General features: G+C 32.5%; 1 protein-coding gene across 2 annotated transcripts in view; it reads right to left on the bottom strand.

The window, feature by feature from the left end:
* Positions 1–20,606, bottom strand: part of COL24A1 (collagen type XXIV alpha 1 chain) — a 399,913-nt gene that overhangs the window by 216,617 nt on the left and 162,690 nt on the right. For both annotated transcript variants that reach the window (XM_007480591.3, XM_056815400.1), the window contains one exon: positions 2,636–2,689. In XM_007480591.3, the coding sequence (XP_007480653.1) occupies positions 2,636–2,689 (54 nt within the window). The remainder of the gene's footprint in view (positions 1–2,635; positions 2,690–20,606) is intronic.

The following is a 20,606-nucleotide window of genomic DNA, read 5'->3' as shown; positions in this document are numbered from 1 at the left end:
TGTGTGACCTTGGGCAAGTCACTTAACCCCCATTGCCTAGCCCTTACTATTCTTCTGTCTTAGAACCAATACATAGTATTGATTCTAAGATAGATGGTTAAGTGTTGAAAAAAAAAAGAATATATACTGAATATGGCATTAGGATGTAATGTAAATCAAGCATGAGAATATGCTCTTAATATTCTTTTTCTTTACCCTACATTCTTTTTTCTTTTAGCAGCTAGGTTATGTAGTGACTGGATGGTCTCCTGGGTTTGGTGTAGGCATATGATGGTAAGTACCTATGAATTGAATCTCATGATTGTTTGGGGTGGGGGAGGACATTCAATACACATTCAAGTTCAATCTGCATTAACATTTCCCCCCTAATTTTCTTAAATTTAGATAATTAGGAAAAATAATAAATTAAGCCCCAGTTGGTAGTATTTGCTGATTTCCAAAGTGTAAATGATCACCCTGAAAATGCAACCAGTGATTCCACTCGGGACATCACTGGTGTGGCATCTGGAAAACTAAATTTCAAGTCTTGCCTCAGACACTTACTAGCTATGAGATTCTGGATGACTTAATTTTTTTTTGGTCTCAGTTTGCTCATGTTTGAACCAAGAATAACAATAGCACTTATCTCATTGTTGAGGCAATAGCGATGGTTTAGAAAAATATAGGTATGGAAACATAGTCTTATCCGCAATGTCAGTTCTTACAATACTACATACTGCTGCCTTGGTTATTAGGAGTATGCTCAGGGTAGATTTGAGGAGAGAGGGAGGAGATTCTGTAAAGACCTGTTGCTATTGTTGTTGTTCAGTTGTTTCACTCCTGCTCACACTTTGTGGCCCCATTTGTGGTTTTCTTGGCAAAGATACTGGAGTGGTTTGTCATTTTTTTTAACCCTTATCTTTAGTCTTAGAATCAATACTATGTATTGGTTCCAAGGCAAAAGAGGAGTAAGAACTAGGCAATGGAGGTTAAGTGACTTGCCCAGGGTCATGCAGTTAGGCAGTGTTTGAAACCAAATCTGAACCTAGGACCTCCCATTTCTAGGCCCAACTCTCAATCTACTAAACCAAATATAATCCTACTAAATCTAATCTTACTTAAACCACTTAGCTGCCCTGCACCTCTTGCATTTCTTTCTCCAGCTTATTTTATAAAGAACTGAGGCAAATATAGTTAAGTGACTTGACCAAGGTCACTCAGCTAGTAAGTGTCTGACCCAAATTTCAACTCAGGAGGAGGAGTCTTCTGATTCCAAGTCTAGTGCTCTATCCATTGTGCTATCTTGTTGCCTCTTTATAGAGATCTACCAGAGACAAATTGACTATTGCCCTGAAGTATATATGAAAAGAAGAAATCTGAACATTAGCTCCATTGAAGGAAGCTTAAAGTGAGCTGTTATCATGGGCAAGTCAGGAAATTAGGGAACTGCAAGGAATAGATATTTGCTTATTATGTATAACTTGGGTGAAGGGATGAATGACTTTAGTAGCAAAGAGGATTTTGTCAGGGTGGATTCTTTCTTCTTTAAGACAGATCACAACCTCTTGGTAGACGGTCCTTGTGAGTTTATGCTGTCAAGCAATTCACCATCCTGTGGCTAGCTCTGGCATAGAACCTCTCAGAATACAAACTAGGATGGTTCTCAGACAATCAGAAGCAGCTCCCACTATTTTCTAATTTAGGAGAATGTAGCTTGTTCTAGTTTAGGAGAACCAACATGAGTTTGTCATCATTCCATCCACTGTAATTGGCGAAAAACCATGGTGACCTCCAAAGGAAAAGAAGGTGTGGGAGAATTTTAGTGGAGGAGGTAAATTAAAAGGGGTGGGAGGACTAATGCTGTAGGGATAGAAGCAGTAAGAACATTTAGCCAAGGCAGAAGGATAATTGGTAACAATGAAGAAATTGTGAATCCTAATATTTCTGTATCCAATCAGAGTTTAACAAGACTATTTAGTTAAACTATTATTAATATTCTGATCCAATCTCAAATCATATTTGGGTCTACACTAATATGGCTACAGGAAATGGAAGGATTGAATTGAAAGATTAGGAGAAGAAACAAATTGAAAGATTAGGTTGGAGACAAAGGAGTGAAAGGAAAATAAGTTTTCATTATTTGCACTCCATTGCCCCAGAGTTCTTGAGTGACACAGAAGGACAACAGTAGCTACTCAGACAAAGATGTTATTTTTATTGGCCACCACAGAAAAAGGGAAAATAACCCCCAAGATCTAAACGATGTATCTATTCTAGGTGGCTATAAAAGAGTGAGGCGTACCTTGATTTGTAGGGTACTATGTATCCCCTAATGAAGAATTGTCCCAGCACAGAGACTAATACTAAAGGCTACTACTACTCCACTGCTAAACGAGGAAATTAAGAGAAGCATAATGTTCTAATATGTGATAGTCTCAGTGTTTAGTTCTGTGTGCCACATCTGGAGAACATTCAGAAGAGATGGGATCAGATAATATCTGATACAACAAAAAATTTTAATGTAATCTGTGTCCACAGATATGAAATCTCCTGAGGTGTTCCCTTAATTCTGCTATGTAAAAACACATTTTGCTGGTCAAACTTGGGTTTTAAAAAAATCTGTTTTAATTTTGTTATTCTTTCACCAACATTTTACCTCAGGTCCTGGTGGCCCAAATGGTCCTTGGGGGCCTGGGTCACCTGCTTGTCCCTAAAAATAGAAAGAAAATAAAAACGGGAATAAGAATTCACCTAATAGCTACAACTTAAGAAAATACATATTTATGATAAGCAAGCATTTAACAATGTAATTATGCCCTAGCAAAAATAAATGCATATATTATTTATTAAAAGGTTCCAATGGTGCTATAAAAAGCTTTTAGTCATTAAAAATATTTGCCATCTAAGTTCATATTTAAGCAATATTAATATAAAAGAAATTAATGTGACTCAGAAAAGCCCCAGCTGCTACAAAGGTCATCCCTTAGATCATTCCCATTTTCTCTAATCTTTATTCTCTTCACTGGCTGATTACCTCTCTCATTCTTTTTTTTTTAACCCTTACCTTCCATCTTGGAGTCAATACTGTGTATTGGTTCCAAGGCAGAAGAGTGGTAAGGGCTAGGCAATGGGGGTCAAGTGACTTGCCCAGGGTCACACAGCTGGGAAGTGGCTGAGGCCAGATTTGAACCTAGAACCTCCCATCTCTAGGACTGGCTCTCAATCCACTGAGCTACCCAGCTGCCCCCACCTCTCATTCTTAAAAAACAAAACAAAATACCTTTGCTTAACCCTACTCTCTACTATCCCATCAAATTAACATTTTACATCCTGGGCATTGAATAGAACCAAATCTTTTGAGTCATTGTGAATGAGGAACTTCATTGTTCTGACATTTGATGCAATCACCACAATGGCATCTTCAAACAGGAGCATCTGGAGGACCTCTCCATCTATAAAGGGATTCCTTCTTTGACTTGGATTCTGTGCAGGATCTGAGTGAGAAGTGAGACAGTAGTGTACACTTTTGACAAGCATATGTCTCTCTGTTCTTGATATTAATAATCAGAGGGTCACTGAACAAAGTTATCACTGCTGTTAAATCTGTCAAGGAATCTTGTATGATTCTGATATATACATGAAAAAGACCTTGTTAGAAGAGTGCTCTTCAGGCAGTATTTTGCTCTACTGAATCAAAACCTTTTTATTGCAAACAAATAATATTCACAAATAATATGAGATCTTATATGTTCTCTTCCTTTCAGCCACTCATGTGACTATAAAGATGTGACCCACTCTAGATTATTTTAAGAAGGCATTTCCTGTTCTCTTACCAAACCTTCATCAAGGAGGCCATTGAAAAACACTTTTAGAGGAGGAAATTGAATCAGCAATTATTGGTATTCTCTATGTTGGTTTTCTGGGGGTAATAATAAAATCCATATTTTTTGTGCCTCTATGATATTCTCCCCTCTTTCAGACACCTGGAAGATAAATGCCTTTAAAATTGTGTTCCCTTTGGGATGGATGGACTTACCTTTCTGTGTACTGAGTTTAGGATATCTGCTTTGAGCATTTTCAGAGTTAAATTCTTAGAAAAAGGCATCTACTCACATTGTCTTTTCTTTCTACTTCCTTCTCAGTGTTGTGAAATCTGAGTTCTAATCTTACTTGACAGAAGCTACTCACTAAAAGATTACCAGTTATCTTTAATTACTAAATCCAATGGTCATTCCTCTGTTTCCATCCTTCTTTACCTCTCTAGAACATTTGCCAATATGCAACACCTTTATTTTAGGTATCCTTGTCTTCTTTGTTTTACTCTCTCCCCTACTTTTTTTTTACCTGACTAGCTACTCTTTCTGTGTCTCCAATGCGGAGTTATTTTCCAAATTCTATTCCCTAAGCTAGATCTAGTAATTACATATTTTTCAGGCAGATGCCATAAATATAAATATACATATGTGTAATATATATATAATTCATATAACACAGATAGACTCATATTTATGCAGATGTATATATGTGTATATATGTATGTGTACACACACACACATACACACACACACACACACACACACACACACACACACATATATATCCCTCATTTCTTCTTCTTGTTCATCTCCAATTTAATGTCTTCCAGGCATTTCAAACAACATATCCAAAACAAAATCCTTCCCTTTAAACTCACCACTCCTCCAAATTTTGTTCCTATTGAAGGCACTACCATTTTCCAGTTGGTCATTTAGTTGGTTTGACATGTAGGTATCATCCTTGATGTTTCATTCTTGTGGGTATCTTAAATTTTCTCAGACTCCACTTTGGAACATTATCTTAAGGTTATGGTTAAGGTTATTCCTCATTTAAACAATGGAGGTACTTGGTCAGGAATGTATTGGGAACTCTAACATTACTCCACCCATACTTAGGCATACTTTAGGGGAAGATAAAGTTGTAAACTCCTTACTGAACAATGAAAAAGTATTTAACTCATACTTATAGTGAGGCAAAAGCCCTTAAGCTAGGTCTATTTTTAGATCTAATACAAAAGGGTGCTAAGTACCTATGAAGGTCAAATTAATCATTAAAAGGTCAGGCAACTTGCAAGGGGCAAGCTTAACAAAGAGGTGTGAAGTACTCAGAAGATATAATCTACCCAGAGAAGGTGAGGACTAAAAACTAAGAATGGGCTGTCCTAGCAAAAGCATCTACTGTGATTGGTAAACATGAAAATTTAGGGGAGGCAACACAAGAGAAATTTCTCTTTAAAAGGAGCTGTCTGAACCAGTTCAAGGTAGTTCAATTTAATTCAGCTTTGGAAGCTGAATTGGAGGTCAGGAGTCAGAGGAGGCTGCTGGGTGTCTGAACACTAGAGTTTTGCTTGGAAAGGTCTTGTGGTGAGTGATTAAAGACTGACTTAGTTTCTCTCTTAAAGAGAAAAGGCCTAGGCCATTGGCCTAGGCCCTAGCCTTTTCCTACTATTTCCTCTTACTCTGTCTCTTTTCCTTTCCTTAATTCCTTGATTTGTATTAATTAAAATCTCCATAAAACCCAGCTGACTTGGGTATTTCATATTTGGGAATTTTTCCCATGGCAACCACTTATTTTTTATTTAATTCAAGACACTAAAATTATCTTTACAGTTTTGGCAATTCAAAGTCTTGAACCCATATTTTCATGGTCACACTTGCTAAATCCCAAGGTCAAACATTTATCAAATCTCCTGGAATCTACCTTAACAATTTAACTTGAATCTTTCCTTTTAACTCCATTCACATGGTTCCAACCTCTTTCAGCTTCTCTTGACCTCTTCCATAAACCACTGCAATAGCTTTTTGGTTAGACTTTCAGCTTTCTATCTCTTCTCTCTCTTAACTAACCTCCATAAAACACCCAAAATAATCTTGAATATCTGACCATTTCACTTCACTGTTCAGGAACAATCAAACAGCTCTCTCTATTGACTCTCTGCACTATCCCCTTGTCTTTCCTGCTACAGGTTTTAAACATCCAGGATATTTTGTGGAGAGGTGAGTTAAAGCTTGAGCAAAAAAAGGTTTGCTCTCTCTCTTCAAAATACTCGTGTCAGAATTCAGGCAAATGACTAGGCTTAAACACACCAAATGTTTGTTATTACCTGAAAAAAAAAAAAACTCATAAAGTAGTCCCCTCTCTATGATAATTTGATTGATAAAAATATCTTCTTAAAAATAGATACATCTAGAACTCATTAATTTTGGGAAAAAAAGCTTATTATTTTAGGGAAATGATTAATCCCTAATTCCTTTTTCTTAAAAATGTTATTACTTTCAAGTGAACTTAAATATGCATTCCAATTTATTTTAAAATTCATTGATACATCTTGTTTCTATAGAATAAACACTTCAAAACAAATACTCAAATCTTTTACAAAATGTATTTCTTGAAATTTGTTTGCTATCTAAAAGGAGATGTGTGTCCTTTAATCATTATCTGAGAATTAACCCTTCCTTGTATTTGAACACTTTTGTTTTAGTTCATGAATATATTGTCCTTTTGTCTCTATTTTCTTCACTTCATGAAAATCTTCTTGTGTTTCTCTGAATTCATCATATTCATTATTTCTTAAACTGCTTAACATTCCATTCACTCATACCATAAATTGTCCACTTATTTTCCATAATTGCCATTTATTTTATTTATTTTCCAACTTTTCTCTTATTACAAATAATGTAGATATAAACATTGTTTTGTATCACTTGCTGCAAAGACCTACTTCATATACTATTCTAGTATTATTCTCTGTGTCAATGTGTTTGAGCAATTCAGTAATTTTCTTGCAAAATGGTAAGCTCTTAGTAAATGCAGGTTTTTTTTGACACATATAGTTGAACCAGGTCAGCTCCATGAGCAGAGGACTAAAAATCTATCTTCTCACAGTCCTTCTAATAGTGTGTTTTCCCCATATTTTTACCATCCATTCTAGAGCTGTTATAATGTGCTACCTCATGGTTGTTTTAGCTTTCATTTCTCTTAGTGATTTTGTTATTAAAAACTTAATTCTTCTGGAAACTGCTTATTTCTTTTGACTTCTTATCTCTCTAGGAACAGATTGTAATCTTATATATTTTTGTCAATTTCCTAAAAAATTTTGATGTCACATGCCTATCAGAGGTTTCTAATAGAAAGATCTTTCCCCAACCAATAGCTTTTCTTCTGATTATGGATACTTTGCACTTTACTATTTATATATCCCAGATTTTCTAGTTTGCCTTTTTGTGATCTCTTCTTGGAGTTGGACCTAAACAACTCCTACTTGACCTCAGTCAAGTAGTTAAATAAGTTATCGCTGTTGAAAAATGGGAAATATGTGGAGGAAAGGATGTTAATGTCATAGCAACTACCATAAAGCTTGCTCTGCTCCTACATGAATGCTGATGAACACCAATGGAAGAAGTCATACAATTGTGCTGATGCAGCAGAAGGCTCCCTCTTATTCTTTTCTCTTCTTAGACACTTTTTTTCTTGGTATCTTATCAAGTCCCCATGGATTTAATTCATATTCTCTCATATTCTCTCTCTCTCTCTCTCTCTCTGTCTCTGTCTCTGTCTCTGTCTCTCTCTCTCTCTCTCTCCCCCCCCCCCACCTCTGTCTCCTTGGGTCAGTCCTATCTACCCTTGACCTCTAGTCTCACACTAACAGTTATCTAATTAATATTTCTAACTCAATATACTAAAGGAACATAAAAAAAATGTCCTAAACAGAACTCATTATCTTTTTACTAAAGCCTTCCCCAACCACTGGCCTCTTCTTTTCTGTTGAGGGCATTGTTAACCTTTGAAGCAATGAGATAGGCAACTTTGGAGTCACCAATAACTTCTTAGCTGAATATCTAATCAGTTGCCAAATATTATTGATTAGATTTCCACTTAATCCCCTTCTCTCCACTCATACATATAAAATGCTCATGACCTCTTCTTTTAATATTACAATAGTTCCACACTGCTCTCTCAGCATACAGATTTATCCCTTTCCAAACTATCCTCCATGCAATTACTGAAGTCATACTCCTAAAGTAGAGGTTTTACCATGTCACTCTTCTGCTCAAGACACTTAAGTAAATCTAAACTTTTGGGACAAGAATTCACTATTTGACAAAAAACTGTTGGGAAAAATTGGAAAATGGTATGGCAGATACTGGAGACAGACCAACATTTCATAGCATATACCAAGATAAGGTCAACAAGGCTACATGATTTAGACATAAAGGATAATATAAGCAAATTAGGGGAGCATACAATAGTTTACCTATCCAATCTTTGAATAAGGAAAGAATTTATGACCAAAAAAGAATAGAGAACATTATAGGATTTAAAATGAATCATTTTGATTATGTTAAATTAAAAGTTATATACAAACAAAACCAATACAACCAAGATTAGAAGGAAAGCAGAAAGGTGGAGGAAAGTTTTATAACAAGTATCTCTGATAAAGGTCTTATTTTTCAAATATATATAAAACTAAGTAAAATACAAAAATTTTATTCTCCAAATGAAAAATGGTCTAAGGATATTAACATATATTATTCAGATAAAGAAATCAAAACTACCTATAGTCGTATGAAAGAATGCTCTAAATCACTCTTGATTAGAGAAATACAAGTTAAAATAACTTTGAAGCATTACTTCACACCTATCAGATTGGTCAATATAACATAAAAGAAAAATAATAAATGTTGGAGGGAATGTGGGAAAATTGGGAAACTAATGCACTGTTGACTGGAGAGCAATTTGAACTATTCCCAAAAGGCTCTAAAATTGTCCATATCCTTTGATATAGGAATACCACTACTAAGTCTATATCTCAAAGAAAGCAAAAAAATTGTACAAAATATTTATTGCACTCTTTTTGTAGTAGCAAAAAATTGAAAACGGGTTATTCATCAGGTGATGGCTGAACAAGTTGTGGTATATGATCTTGATGTAATACTATAGTGCTCTAAGAAATGAAGAGCAGGACGATTTTGGAGAAACCTGGAAACATTTACGTGAATTAACACAAAGTGAAGTAAGCAGAACAAGAAGAATATTTTTTTGCTCAACAGCTGTGAAAGATCTAGTTTTTCTCAGTAATATAGTGATTCAAGACAATCCCAGAGACTTATGATGAAAAATAGCATCTTTCTTTATAGAAAGAACTCATGGAGTCTGAATGCAGACCAAAACATACTATATTTCTCTTTCTTATTCTTCTCCTCCTTTTTCGTTTGAGATCTCTTCTACCAAATGTAGTATAGGAAAATGTTTTACATGCTTGAGCATGTAAATCTATATTAGATTGCTTACTATCTCAGAAAGGGGTGGGGAGAGGTGATAGGGAGCAAAGGAGGAAGAGAATTTGGAATTCAAAATTCTTAAAAGTAAATATTAAAATTGTTTTTACACGTAATTGGGGGGAAATAAAATATTAAAAAATTACTTCTGTAGCTGCCTTTTACATTTATGATGAAATATAAACCTTCAGATTTTTTTCATATTCTTCAAAATCTTGTTCTAGACTACCTTTCCAGGTGTATTTGCTCATTTCTATCTTTTGCATATTCTATATTCCAACTAAATTGGTCTTCTAGCTAGCTATTTCCTACTTATGTACATTATGATCCATTTCTGTGCATTTGCACTAACTGTCCTTTATGCCTGGGATGTATTTACTCTCTACTTAGCTTGGGTTGTTTTTTTTTTTAAGCTCAGCTAATTGGCTATCTCCCTGAAGAAGTCTATTCTGTTACCCCAAGCTGCTGATTTCCTCCATCTTCAAAATTATTTTGTATGTCCTTTATATCTCATTTTCTTGGTATATATTGCTTTCCCCAATAGAATACATTTTATTTGAGGGCAAAGATGATTTTGTTTCTTTGTTGTTTCCCTAGAACTTAATATAATCATCTGTTGAATAAATGAATAAAAACTGACACCGTTGCAAGAGCATTAAGAGAATTCTCAAAAAAGGATATCAGTGAGGGGTGGAATATTGGACATTATTGTCTCAAAAGATTACCTAAGGAATATTAATAATTATGAATTCATGCCTACATTTCCATCTCAAAAATGTTTGTGTGTATAATCTATACATATATTGAGAACAGTCTCAATGGAGTCATTAAAAGACAAAAGGCAGCTCTCCCCTCGATATATTCTATAGTAGAACATATATTTATAATTACATAATTGACTGTAAGGTATAAAGAAAACAAGATACCACTGTGTTCATCCTTTGACTATAACAGAATACTGATTAAATAGAGCAAAGCATTGCCTTGGAGACTCTCCTTCAACAAGGTAACAACATTTCAGATGTAAAAATCATACAAGATTTCATGAAAGACACAACATTAAAGATAAATTTGTTTCCCAATCTCCTGATTATTCATATCACTTGAAACAAAGAACAGGGAGACATGCTCACCAAAGGCGTTGGCCACTGTAATGGAAGAATTCCACTCCAGATGAAGAGGGATTCCCTAAAATGGTGAAGTCCTCCAGATGCTCTTATTTGCAGATGACCTTGAGCTGATTGCATCAACCCTCAGAACACTGAAGAGCCTCCTAAATGAGATATGTAGTTTTTCAAGAGTTTGATCTAACTGTACATAAAGGAAAAAATAAAAGAAGGAAGAATGATGATTGTCCAGAATATAATAGGCAGGAGAATGGACAATCTGTATATGTGACCCACATGTACATACACAGGGGATAGGAATTGCAATTGGACCATGAAATCAGTCCAGAATTTAATAAAAAGAGAATGGCTTGCCTTTGGGAAATTATACAGATCTTTTTTTATAATTTTATTTAATTACTTAATTTAGAATATTTCCCCATGATTACAAGATTCACGTTCTTTCCCTCCCCTCCCACCAATCCCCTCCCATAGCTGATGTGCATTTCCAATGGGTTTTACATGTTATGCAGATCTTTTAAGAATTATTCTTAGTTTTCCTATCCTCCTCAAAATTCAGTTCAGATACCATGTTCTGCAGAAGGCCTGTCCCACTCCTTTCTGTCACCTCACCAGTTGCTTCCCTATGAGATTATGTTCCTGTGCCTATATATGTGTGTGTGTGTAATATATGTATATATCATACTTTCATACTATGTAGTTTTAATTTTTAATTTTTTTCTTTCTGCCTCCTACTACATTTTTAAAAAGAGAGAGAAAGATAAGACTGTTGTAATAAATATGCATAGCCAGGCAAAACAAACCTTTGCATTGGCCATGTTTAGAAAGGTATGCATCATTCTGAATCTGGTATTTCACCTACCCATTATAATATGGGTAGCAAGTTTCATAATTATTCTCTGGAACTGTGGTGAATCACTGACTTGACCCAAAGTCTTAGATCTTTTAAGGTAATTTGTCTTTTCAGTTGTTCAACTGACTCTGCTCCTTTCATTCTACGTCAATTATTACAAATCTTCTCAGGTTTTTCTAACCCTATCCTTTTGGTCATTTCTTAGGGCAAAAATTATTTTATTACATTCATATACCATAACTTGTTCAGCAATTTCAAGTTCTTTGCAACTGCAAAAAGAACTTTTATAAAAATTGGGACATTAAGGCGCTGCTGGTGGAGTTGTGAATTGATCCAACCATTCTGGATGGCAATTTGGAACAATGTCCAAAGGGCTTTAAATGACTTCCTGCCCTTTGATCCAGCCATAGCACTGTTGGGTTTGTACCCTAACGAGATAATAAGGAAAAAGACTTGCACAAAAATATTTATAGCCTTGCTCTTTGTGGTGGTAAAAAATTGGAAAATGAGGGGATGCCCTTCAATTGGGGAATGGCTGAACAAATTGTGGTATATGTTGGTGATGGAATAATATTGTGCTCAAAGGAATAATGAATTGAAGGAATTCCATGTGAACTGGAGCGATCTCTAGGAATTGATGCAGAGTGAAAGGAGCAGAACCAGGAGAACCTTATACACAGAGACTTATACACTGTGGCACAATCAAATGTAATCCAGGACAATTCTGAGAGACTTATGAGAAAGAACACTATTCTACATTCAGAGGAAGAACTATGGGAGTAGAAACCCAGACGAAAAACAACTGCTTGATCACATGGTCCAATGGGGATATGATTGGGGATGTAGACTCTAAACAATCACCCTAGTGCAAATATTAATAATATGGAAATAGGTCTGGATCAATGACACATGTAAAACCCAGTGGAATTGCTTGTTGGTTATGGGGGGGGTGGGAAGAGGGGAGAGAAAGAACATGAATTATGTAACCATGGGAAAATATTCTAAATTAATTAAATAAACTTTAAAAATCTTTTGATAACTATTTCAATAAAATCAGTTTCCTTCATAAAAAAAAAACTGCTATAAATACTTCAGTTCTATATAGGTCTTTTACCTCTTTCTTTCTTTGATCTTTTTTGGGATATAGACCTAGTTGAAATATGTACAGGCCAGTTCCTTTGAGGGCATATTATCAAATTGCTTTCCAGAATGTCTAGTCCATTCTGGGTAACAGACGCCACCAACAGTGTATCAGTGTAATTCTTTTCCTAAAGTTCCTTCAACAATTAATTTAACCAATGGGATGCTTTAATTTATATTTCTATAATCACTAGATATTTAGATTTTTTTTTCAAAGGGGTAAAGAGTTTATATTTTCCCCTTTATAAACCAGTTGTTCATATTCTTTGACAATTTGTTAGTTGGGGAATGACTCATTCCTAGAAGTTTGAATTAGTTCCTTATATATAGAATCTTAGCATTGAGACTTTTTAAAAGGGAAATTTGTTGCAAACTTTTTCTCCAATTAAATGTTTCCATTATTAGTTGTACTGGTTGTTTAAAAAATGAAAAAAAAATTAATTTTTTATAATAAAAATTTCAGTTTTGTTCTCTGGACTCATATATGCATTAGCTGTGTGACCTTAGTGAGGGTCACACTACTAGTAAGGCTAGTGACTTAAACCCATTTGCCTTAGTTTCCTCATGTCTAAAATGAGTTGATATCTTTGCCAAGAAAATTCCAAAATGGGTCATGAGAGTAGAACACAAGTGAAAATGACTAAACAACTATAACAGTTCTCTGTGATCCTCCCTATACTTTCCTTGGTCATGAACTCTTTAATGCTCATAGATCTGAAAGATAATTTTTCCTTATCCTCTTTTTTTAAATTATATAATCTTTAACTGCTTAGTTAAATCAATAGGCCAGTAAATATTTACTAAGCACTTACTACTCATTAGAACTATATTAAGTACTAGGAAGATAGAATAAAAATGACAATTTCTTTCCTCAAGCAATTTACATTCAAATGGGTAAACACAACATCTAGAAATAAGCTTAAGAGGATAGGAAAAAGAAATCTAGATCAAGGAGCCAGTCCAGTGAGGAAAAAAGAAGTGAAAGGGGATGACCTAGGAACTTACTTAAACAGGAGATTCTTGGAGGAATTGACCAATCCAAGTAAAGAGCCAGGACAGAGGGATATTCAAAGAATGAGAATGCTGCTGGGGAATAGTGGGAAAAGAAGTCTAGAAAGTCAGGAGTGGGATACAGAGATAAATAGGGGAATGAGTCTTGTATCCACCACACTTTATGGTGTGAAGCATTTGTTTATGGCTAATTTCTGGCAGATCATTGTCTATTTTTCCCCAGGACTATTTTTTTTTTTGCTCAAAAAGTGAGTCTTTATCCCATTAAGAACTGGGGTAAGTTGAGGTCTTTGGGTTAATTTAACACTGGGCTTGATTATGTTGATTTGCCTTTGTAGGTTCAATACCTGATCTATTCCAATGATTTACCTTTTTTTTTTTTACTAGTATCAATTATGATTAATCTGTAACATACTTTAAGATCTGGTTTGCTAGGCTTCTTTCCTTTCCATTAAAAAAAAAAACTGTTTCCTTTGAAATTCTTGAACTTTGGTCACCCATAAGAACTTAGTTATAATATTTTATAGCTCTATAAAATATTTCTTTGCTAATTTGATTAATATAGCACAGAATAAAAGAATTAGTTTAGGTAGGATTGCTATTTTATTATACTAGCACAGTCTACCCATGATCAATTGATATGTCCTTGATTATCGAGGTCAATCTTTATTTTTCTGGAAAGCACATTATAATTTTACACATATTATTTCCATATGTCTTGGTAGATGGCTTCCCAAGTATTTAAACATTTTGTAGTTAATATAAATAGAATTTCCTCTTTATATCTCTTGTTGGATTTTGTTGATTATGCATAGTTATGATAGTTAATTATGTGGATTTATTTTATTTCCTGAAATTTTGTTGAAATCGTTGCTTTCAATATATTTAAAATGAATTCAGTTTTTTCTAAGCAATCATCAAACCATCTGCAAAATATGATAATTTTGTTCTTCTTTACATATCTATATACCCTCAAATTGCTTTTACTTTTCTTATTGTTATAACTAGTATTTTTAGTCCTATATAAAATATTTGTGATGATAATGAATATTCTTGATTTACTCTTAATGGAAAAATTTCTAGTTCATAACCATTATATATGTATACTAGGGCTCTTGGTTTTAGACAGATACTACTTATATGAAGGAAAAGTCCATTAAACTATATGTTTTTTAGTGTTCTTTTAAAAACATAAATGGGTGTTGTATTTTGTCAAAAGTTTTTTCTGCATCTATGAACATAAGATTTCTCTTGTTCTTATTATTAGGTTGTATTTGATTCACATTTTTCCTAATGTTGAATCAAGCCCAAATTCCAAGCATAAACCCAATCTAGTTATGATTTTTTATATGATGCTATAGACATTTTTGTTAATATTTCATGAATGCCCAGTAGACATCTTAAACTAAATATGTTCCAAGTGGAACATATTATCTTCCACATTTCCAGAACCTTCCTCCTCTCCTAACTTCCTTTTAATTTATAAGACATCATCCTCCCAATTCCACAAGCTCAAAATTTAAGAATTAATTGCTCTTTGTTTTTTTTCACAGAATTCACTTGTAAATTCATATGTTCCTGGGTTTTTTTTTTCCTTTGAGATAATTTATGGGGTTTTTTTTCCATTTCCTTTTCTGAGGTTGACTTATCTAAATTCTCTAGTTCTTGTTCTGTTAATCTGGGCATTTTGTTTTTTTTTTAATATTCTTTTTGTTTCAGATGGCTTTATGGGCATATAGTTATGTAAAGTTGTTTCTAATAACTTTCTCTGCTCCTTTTTCATTTGTTTGAAATTCTCCTTTTTCATTTATACCTAAAATAATAGCATCCAGATACTTAAAAGAAAGGTTTATTAAGCTTGAGGGAAAAATAGAAAGTAAAATTATAAAAATGGGTTATTTTAATATACCTACTTTTAGACCTAGAGAAATCTAGCCCATAAGATAAACAAAAAAGAAGTAAAGGACTTCTTTAGTACTTTAGAAAAATTAGAGGGGATAGATGTTTAGTGATTACTGAATAGGAATAAGAGGAATTGATATGCCTTTCAGGTGTATATGGCACATTTATAAAAAGTGAACATGAATAAAGCATAAGGACCTCACCCCAAAATATAGAAAATTATAATTACTAAACACAATGTGCATTAATTTAAAATGTAAGAAAAATATGTTCAATAAAGGAACTTTAAAAAATTACAGGACAAATAACATAATTCTGAAGAACTGGTGAGTCAAACAACAAATTGTAGAAACAATAGAAAATTTTGTCAAAGTAACAATAATGAGAGAAGTAACCAAAATTTATGAAATTCATGAAAACAATTCTTAGAGGAAAATTTATATCTTCACTTTCATCAACAAAAAGCAAATGAACAAATTAGACATTTGATTTTAAACAATAAACAATTAAAAATAATAAACTAAATAATAAATTTGAAATTATTAAATCTGTATTAAAATTATCATAATTGATGGCAAAATGATAATATAATATTTTCCTAGATTAAAAAGTAATTTGGAAATAAATTGTTCCTATCAGAAAGGAAATTGGAGTACTTTTCAAATATTGAAATGGAAAGGGAAAATTATAGAAACTATTTTGTCCAATTATATGCTAATAAAATTATAGAGGAAATAGATAAATAACTCCAAAAACTGTGATCCAGTTATACTAGTTACTAGTCTTATAACCCCAATTAGCTCAAAAAAGAAAAAGACCCCAGATATAACAAAATGTCTATAGTAGCCTTTTTTTTTTTAAATAGTAAAAGGAACTGGAAGGAAAGGGAGTGCCCATCATTCGGTAATGGGAAAACAAATTACTGTATATGAATGTAATAAAATATGATTTATCATAAGAAAGATGTATGTTTTCTGAGAAACTGAGGAATTCCTATAGGAATTGATATAGAGTGAAATGATCAGGCTCAGTAGAAAAATTTATACAATAGCATCATTACAAAGAAAAATAACTTTGAAAAACATTAGAACATTGATCAATGCAGTGACTAGCTATGCTGGGGACTGATGATAACGCCTGGTACCCACATCTTGAAAAAGATGATATCAAGTTAAAATTCAGAAAAAGAAATATATTTTTAACATAATGATCTGAGATTTAATTTTTACTAACTATCCATAATTGCTATGAGGAGCTTTATTTTTTAACTATTCGTTCCCCAGCAAGATGAACAGAAGTATGAGGGTGAATACAGATAGGAAAAAACAGAATCGTTAAGGGTATTTAGAGTAGGAATAAGGCCATACAAAGTATTTTCAAGCAAGAATGTTTTGAAAGCTGTGAGTCAAAATTGTGTAATTAAAAAGAAAAGCAAGCTATATATAATAAAATTCTTTAATTTTAAGTACAATGCTTTTTTTCTGGTCTACTATGTATAGGGAAATGTCCATTTTATCTGGTGTTTCTTAAATTCAAAATAAGATTTTTAACTGAAATTTTAAAAAGAGAGGTAATGGGAGGAAAGCCTTCAGTGTGCTTATAGAAAGAACATAATTAGAAGTACAGAATTGGTTTTAATATTTGTTTCTAGAGGAAACAACCAAATTTACTTAAAGATTTCTTGAAGAATTGTGATATATGATCACTTCTGTTTGATGTCTAATCCCTAGTTCTTCCTATGTCTATAATTATGAAAAATGTTACCTTTCATTCTCTTTTAATTTCCTTATAATGTAACTCTTTACAAATTATATTCCTCTGGACTTTATCATAAGGTAAGGCATAAAATGCCGACCTAGATCTGGTTTTCTACCACACTGTTATCAGTTTTCTCTATATCCTTTGTAAAATAGAGTCTCCTCCCTAGTAGTTTATGTTCTTGGGCACATCTAATATTAGATTACTGTTCACAATTTTCCTTGTCTTTATTATTACTGCTACTACTACTGATGTTTTAGTTTTTGAATTCAGAAACATATTTTCTTGTTGTTGTTCATTTGTTTCAGCCATGCTCAACACTTCATGACCCCATTTAAGTTTTTGGATTTCCTTCTCCAGTTAATTTCATAGATGAAGAACTCAGGCAAACAGGGTTAAATGACTTGCTAAAGTTAACACATCTAGGTAGTGTCTGAAGTCATATTTGAACTAATGAAGATGAGTTTTCCTGACTTCAGGACTGGTACTCTATCTCACTGCATCACCTAGCTACCCTCTATAGATATATATTTTTGATAATTATTATTTTAATAATTGTTAATAAATATGTTTAATAACTGTGATTAATAGTTTAATAGTTTGATATCTAGTTGCAAGATCTCTTCAGTTTATCATAGTACTTGGAATGTAGTAAGCACTTAATAAATCTTTGTTGTCCTATTGTCTCTTCCTATTTTTCTTTCATTTCTTCATTTGATATTTTTAACTACTTCCAAATGGTTTTTAATGATTATTTTATTTCATTTTATACACCGTTCCTCTGTAATTTTGTTGTCATAGAATTAAACAAAATAATTTGAGTAGCGTATTTTTAGTATATTAGTTTAGCCTATTCATACACAGTAAAGGTCTCAAGTTCTTTCAGTCTTCTTTTAAAAATAACTCTCTGTTTTTGTCTCTGTCTTTCTCATTATACATATATCATAAAGCATATGTGTCTTGTGTATATATAAGTTTTACTTGTCTCCTGATAAGTTAATTCCTATATGTTTAGTGATATTTTTTAAGGATTTCTTTATTCTTTCATTATCTTCTTTCAGGTTTTTGTTAGTAATATACAGATAGGCTGATTGTTTCTGAAATTATTCCATAATCTGTTAGAATTTACTAAAGTTATAAATTATCTTGATTAATTTTAATTAACTGTTTAAATAAAGCATCATGTTCTCTTCAGATAGAGAAATTTTCACCTCTAAGTTGACTATATTTATTCACTCAACATCTTTTTGCTTTCTTGGTTTACCTAGGATTACTTCAGTTGGGTGGCACAACAAATAGAGCCCTGGCCTTGGAGTTAGGAAGAATTTGAATCCAATTTCATTCACTTACTAGATTTGTGACATTAGATAAGTGACTTAAGCTCTAGACCTCAATTTCCTCATCTGTAAAATGGAGATTAATAATAATACCTCCCAAGGTTGTTATGTAGATCAAATGGGACTATATTTGTAAAGTGCTTTGCAAACTTTAAACTTTAAAAAATATGATTTAAAAATCATATATATATACATATTCCAGCTGCTATCATCATCTTTATCTTTTTTATATTATGACAAATGAGAGTAGACAATGGAAATTCTTACTTTCCCCCTAATCTTAGTTATAGATTGCTTTGATTATACTAAGGAAAGTCTTAAAAAATTTAAATAATTAATTAAAATTATTTACTTGTTTAATTAATATAATACATATTTAAATATTTAACTATTCAATTAATAAGTAATTATAATCATAAATTGTATGGAAAGTTGATGTTTTTTCTGAGTATGGATTTAATTAATGTTATTGTTATGGCTCATTCTCATAGTTTTTCAAATGTTGACCCACTTTTTAAAATTCTCAGTCATGTTAAATAATCTAAATAGATTCCTGTAGTCTTATTAGTATTTTGCATCAATATTTACTAGTGATATTGGTCTACATTGTTCTCTGTTTTATCTGCTAGTTATGAGGAATAATATTTGTCCTAAAGAAGGAGTTTTATAATATGCCCTCTCTATTCTTGTGAAGTTATATAACAATGGTGTTATTAATTCCTTAGTTTATACTCTCTTAATTTGTATTTCTTATGAAATAAGCAAATATTTGATGAAGGTAGCTATTATTTTTATTTATTATAGTTCAATAGCCTCTTTAAAGGATATCTATCCTTTTGTTCTATTTGTACATTTATTTATGAACTCATTATACCCTAGAATGAAGGTTGTTGCACACAAAAGACTACTGCTGGAACTAGATCAAAATGTAAATGGAAAATATTTTCCAAAATAAATAGAAATATAATACAATATAGTTAATGGTAATGTGTGGTTTTCTAAATAAATATGAGGCTCAACCACCTGTTTATAATGGACAAATATTTTTTAAATAGCTATTATATATTTCAGAGAGAAGCTTGGAAAATATATGAAAGTCTTTAAAGAGGCACATTGAAATGAACAATTCTTGTCTTCTGATTTAGTTCTTGTAATTAGTTTAGCTTTTCCCCTGTTGCTTAAATATTATGGTCAAAGCAAATATTTAATATTGATATTTCATTACCTATGGTTTCTGACATTATTTGTCTTGATTATAATGCAGCATATTTACTATTGCCTCATTTGAGATAACAGATATAATGTCTTCCTTTATTTTATCTACTTGACTGTTTTATCTGTATTTGTTATAAATAGCAAATTGTTGAAGTTTATTTGCTAATCTTTCTTCCACTAATACATTTTTAAGGATGAATTCATCCTATTCACAATCCTGATTATTATTAACTTCTTATTTTTCTTTGGTTGGTTCTTTATTGGACTTGGGATTTTTTAAGTTATGAAATCCTTATGAGGACATTCCCTCTATAAATGTGGATTGGTATCTGATTTGCAGTATAGTCGTAGAGCACTGAGCAATCAAATGACTTACTTCAGATTATACAGACAGTATATATCAGAGATAGGACTTGAATCTAGATTTTTCTTGGCTTTAAGGCTGGCTTTCTAACTCATGATGTATATTACATTTTTACTTTCATGTTTTTTTGTTTGGAGTAGCATTTTGCAAATATGTTTGCATTTTCTTTCTATATGATCTCCTTTCTAAGCATATATAATACTTTCTCTTTGAAATCATTCTGTAGTTTGGCAATCACATTTCTTGGTGAATTGAATCAGAGTCTCCTTTCTGGTGATGTCTTATCCATTACTTTAATCTCCATTTTGACATTTAGTTCCAGTACTTCAAGGCAATTTTCTTTTACCATTTCTATTAATAATGATATTCATTTTTTCTCTTTTAACTTTTTTTTCTTGAGACCAATGATTCCTAGATTATTTCTCAGACTCCTGTTCTAGTTTGATTATTTTTACTATAGATATACTGCATGGTCTTATAACATTACTACGTTTTGATGTTATTTCATTATTTCTTCTTGTAGCCTTGAATTGTTGCATCATTTCCTCCATTTTAGGCAGTCCATTTCATTGCTAAGTTTGTCAAGCTTCTGATCTAAGCAATAGA

The sequence above is a fragment of the Monodelphis domestica genome, chromosome 2 (assembly GCF_027887165.1).
Source record: "Monodelphis domestica isolate mMonDom1 chromosome 2, mMonDom1.pri, whole genome shotgun sequence".
Taxonomy (NCBI): domain Eukaryota; kingdom Metazoa; phylum Chordata; class Mammalia; order Didelphimorphia; family Didelphidae; genus Monodelphis; species Monodelphis domestica.
Note: the sequence above shows the minus strand (reverse complement) of the source record. Positions and strands in the feature narration are given on the sequence as shown.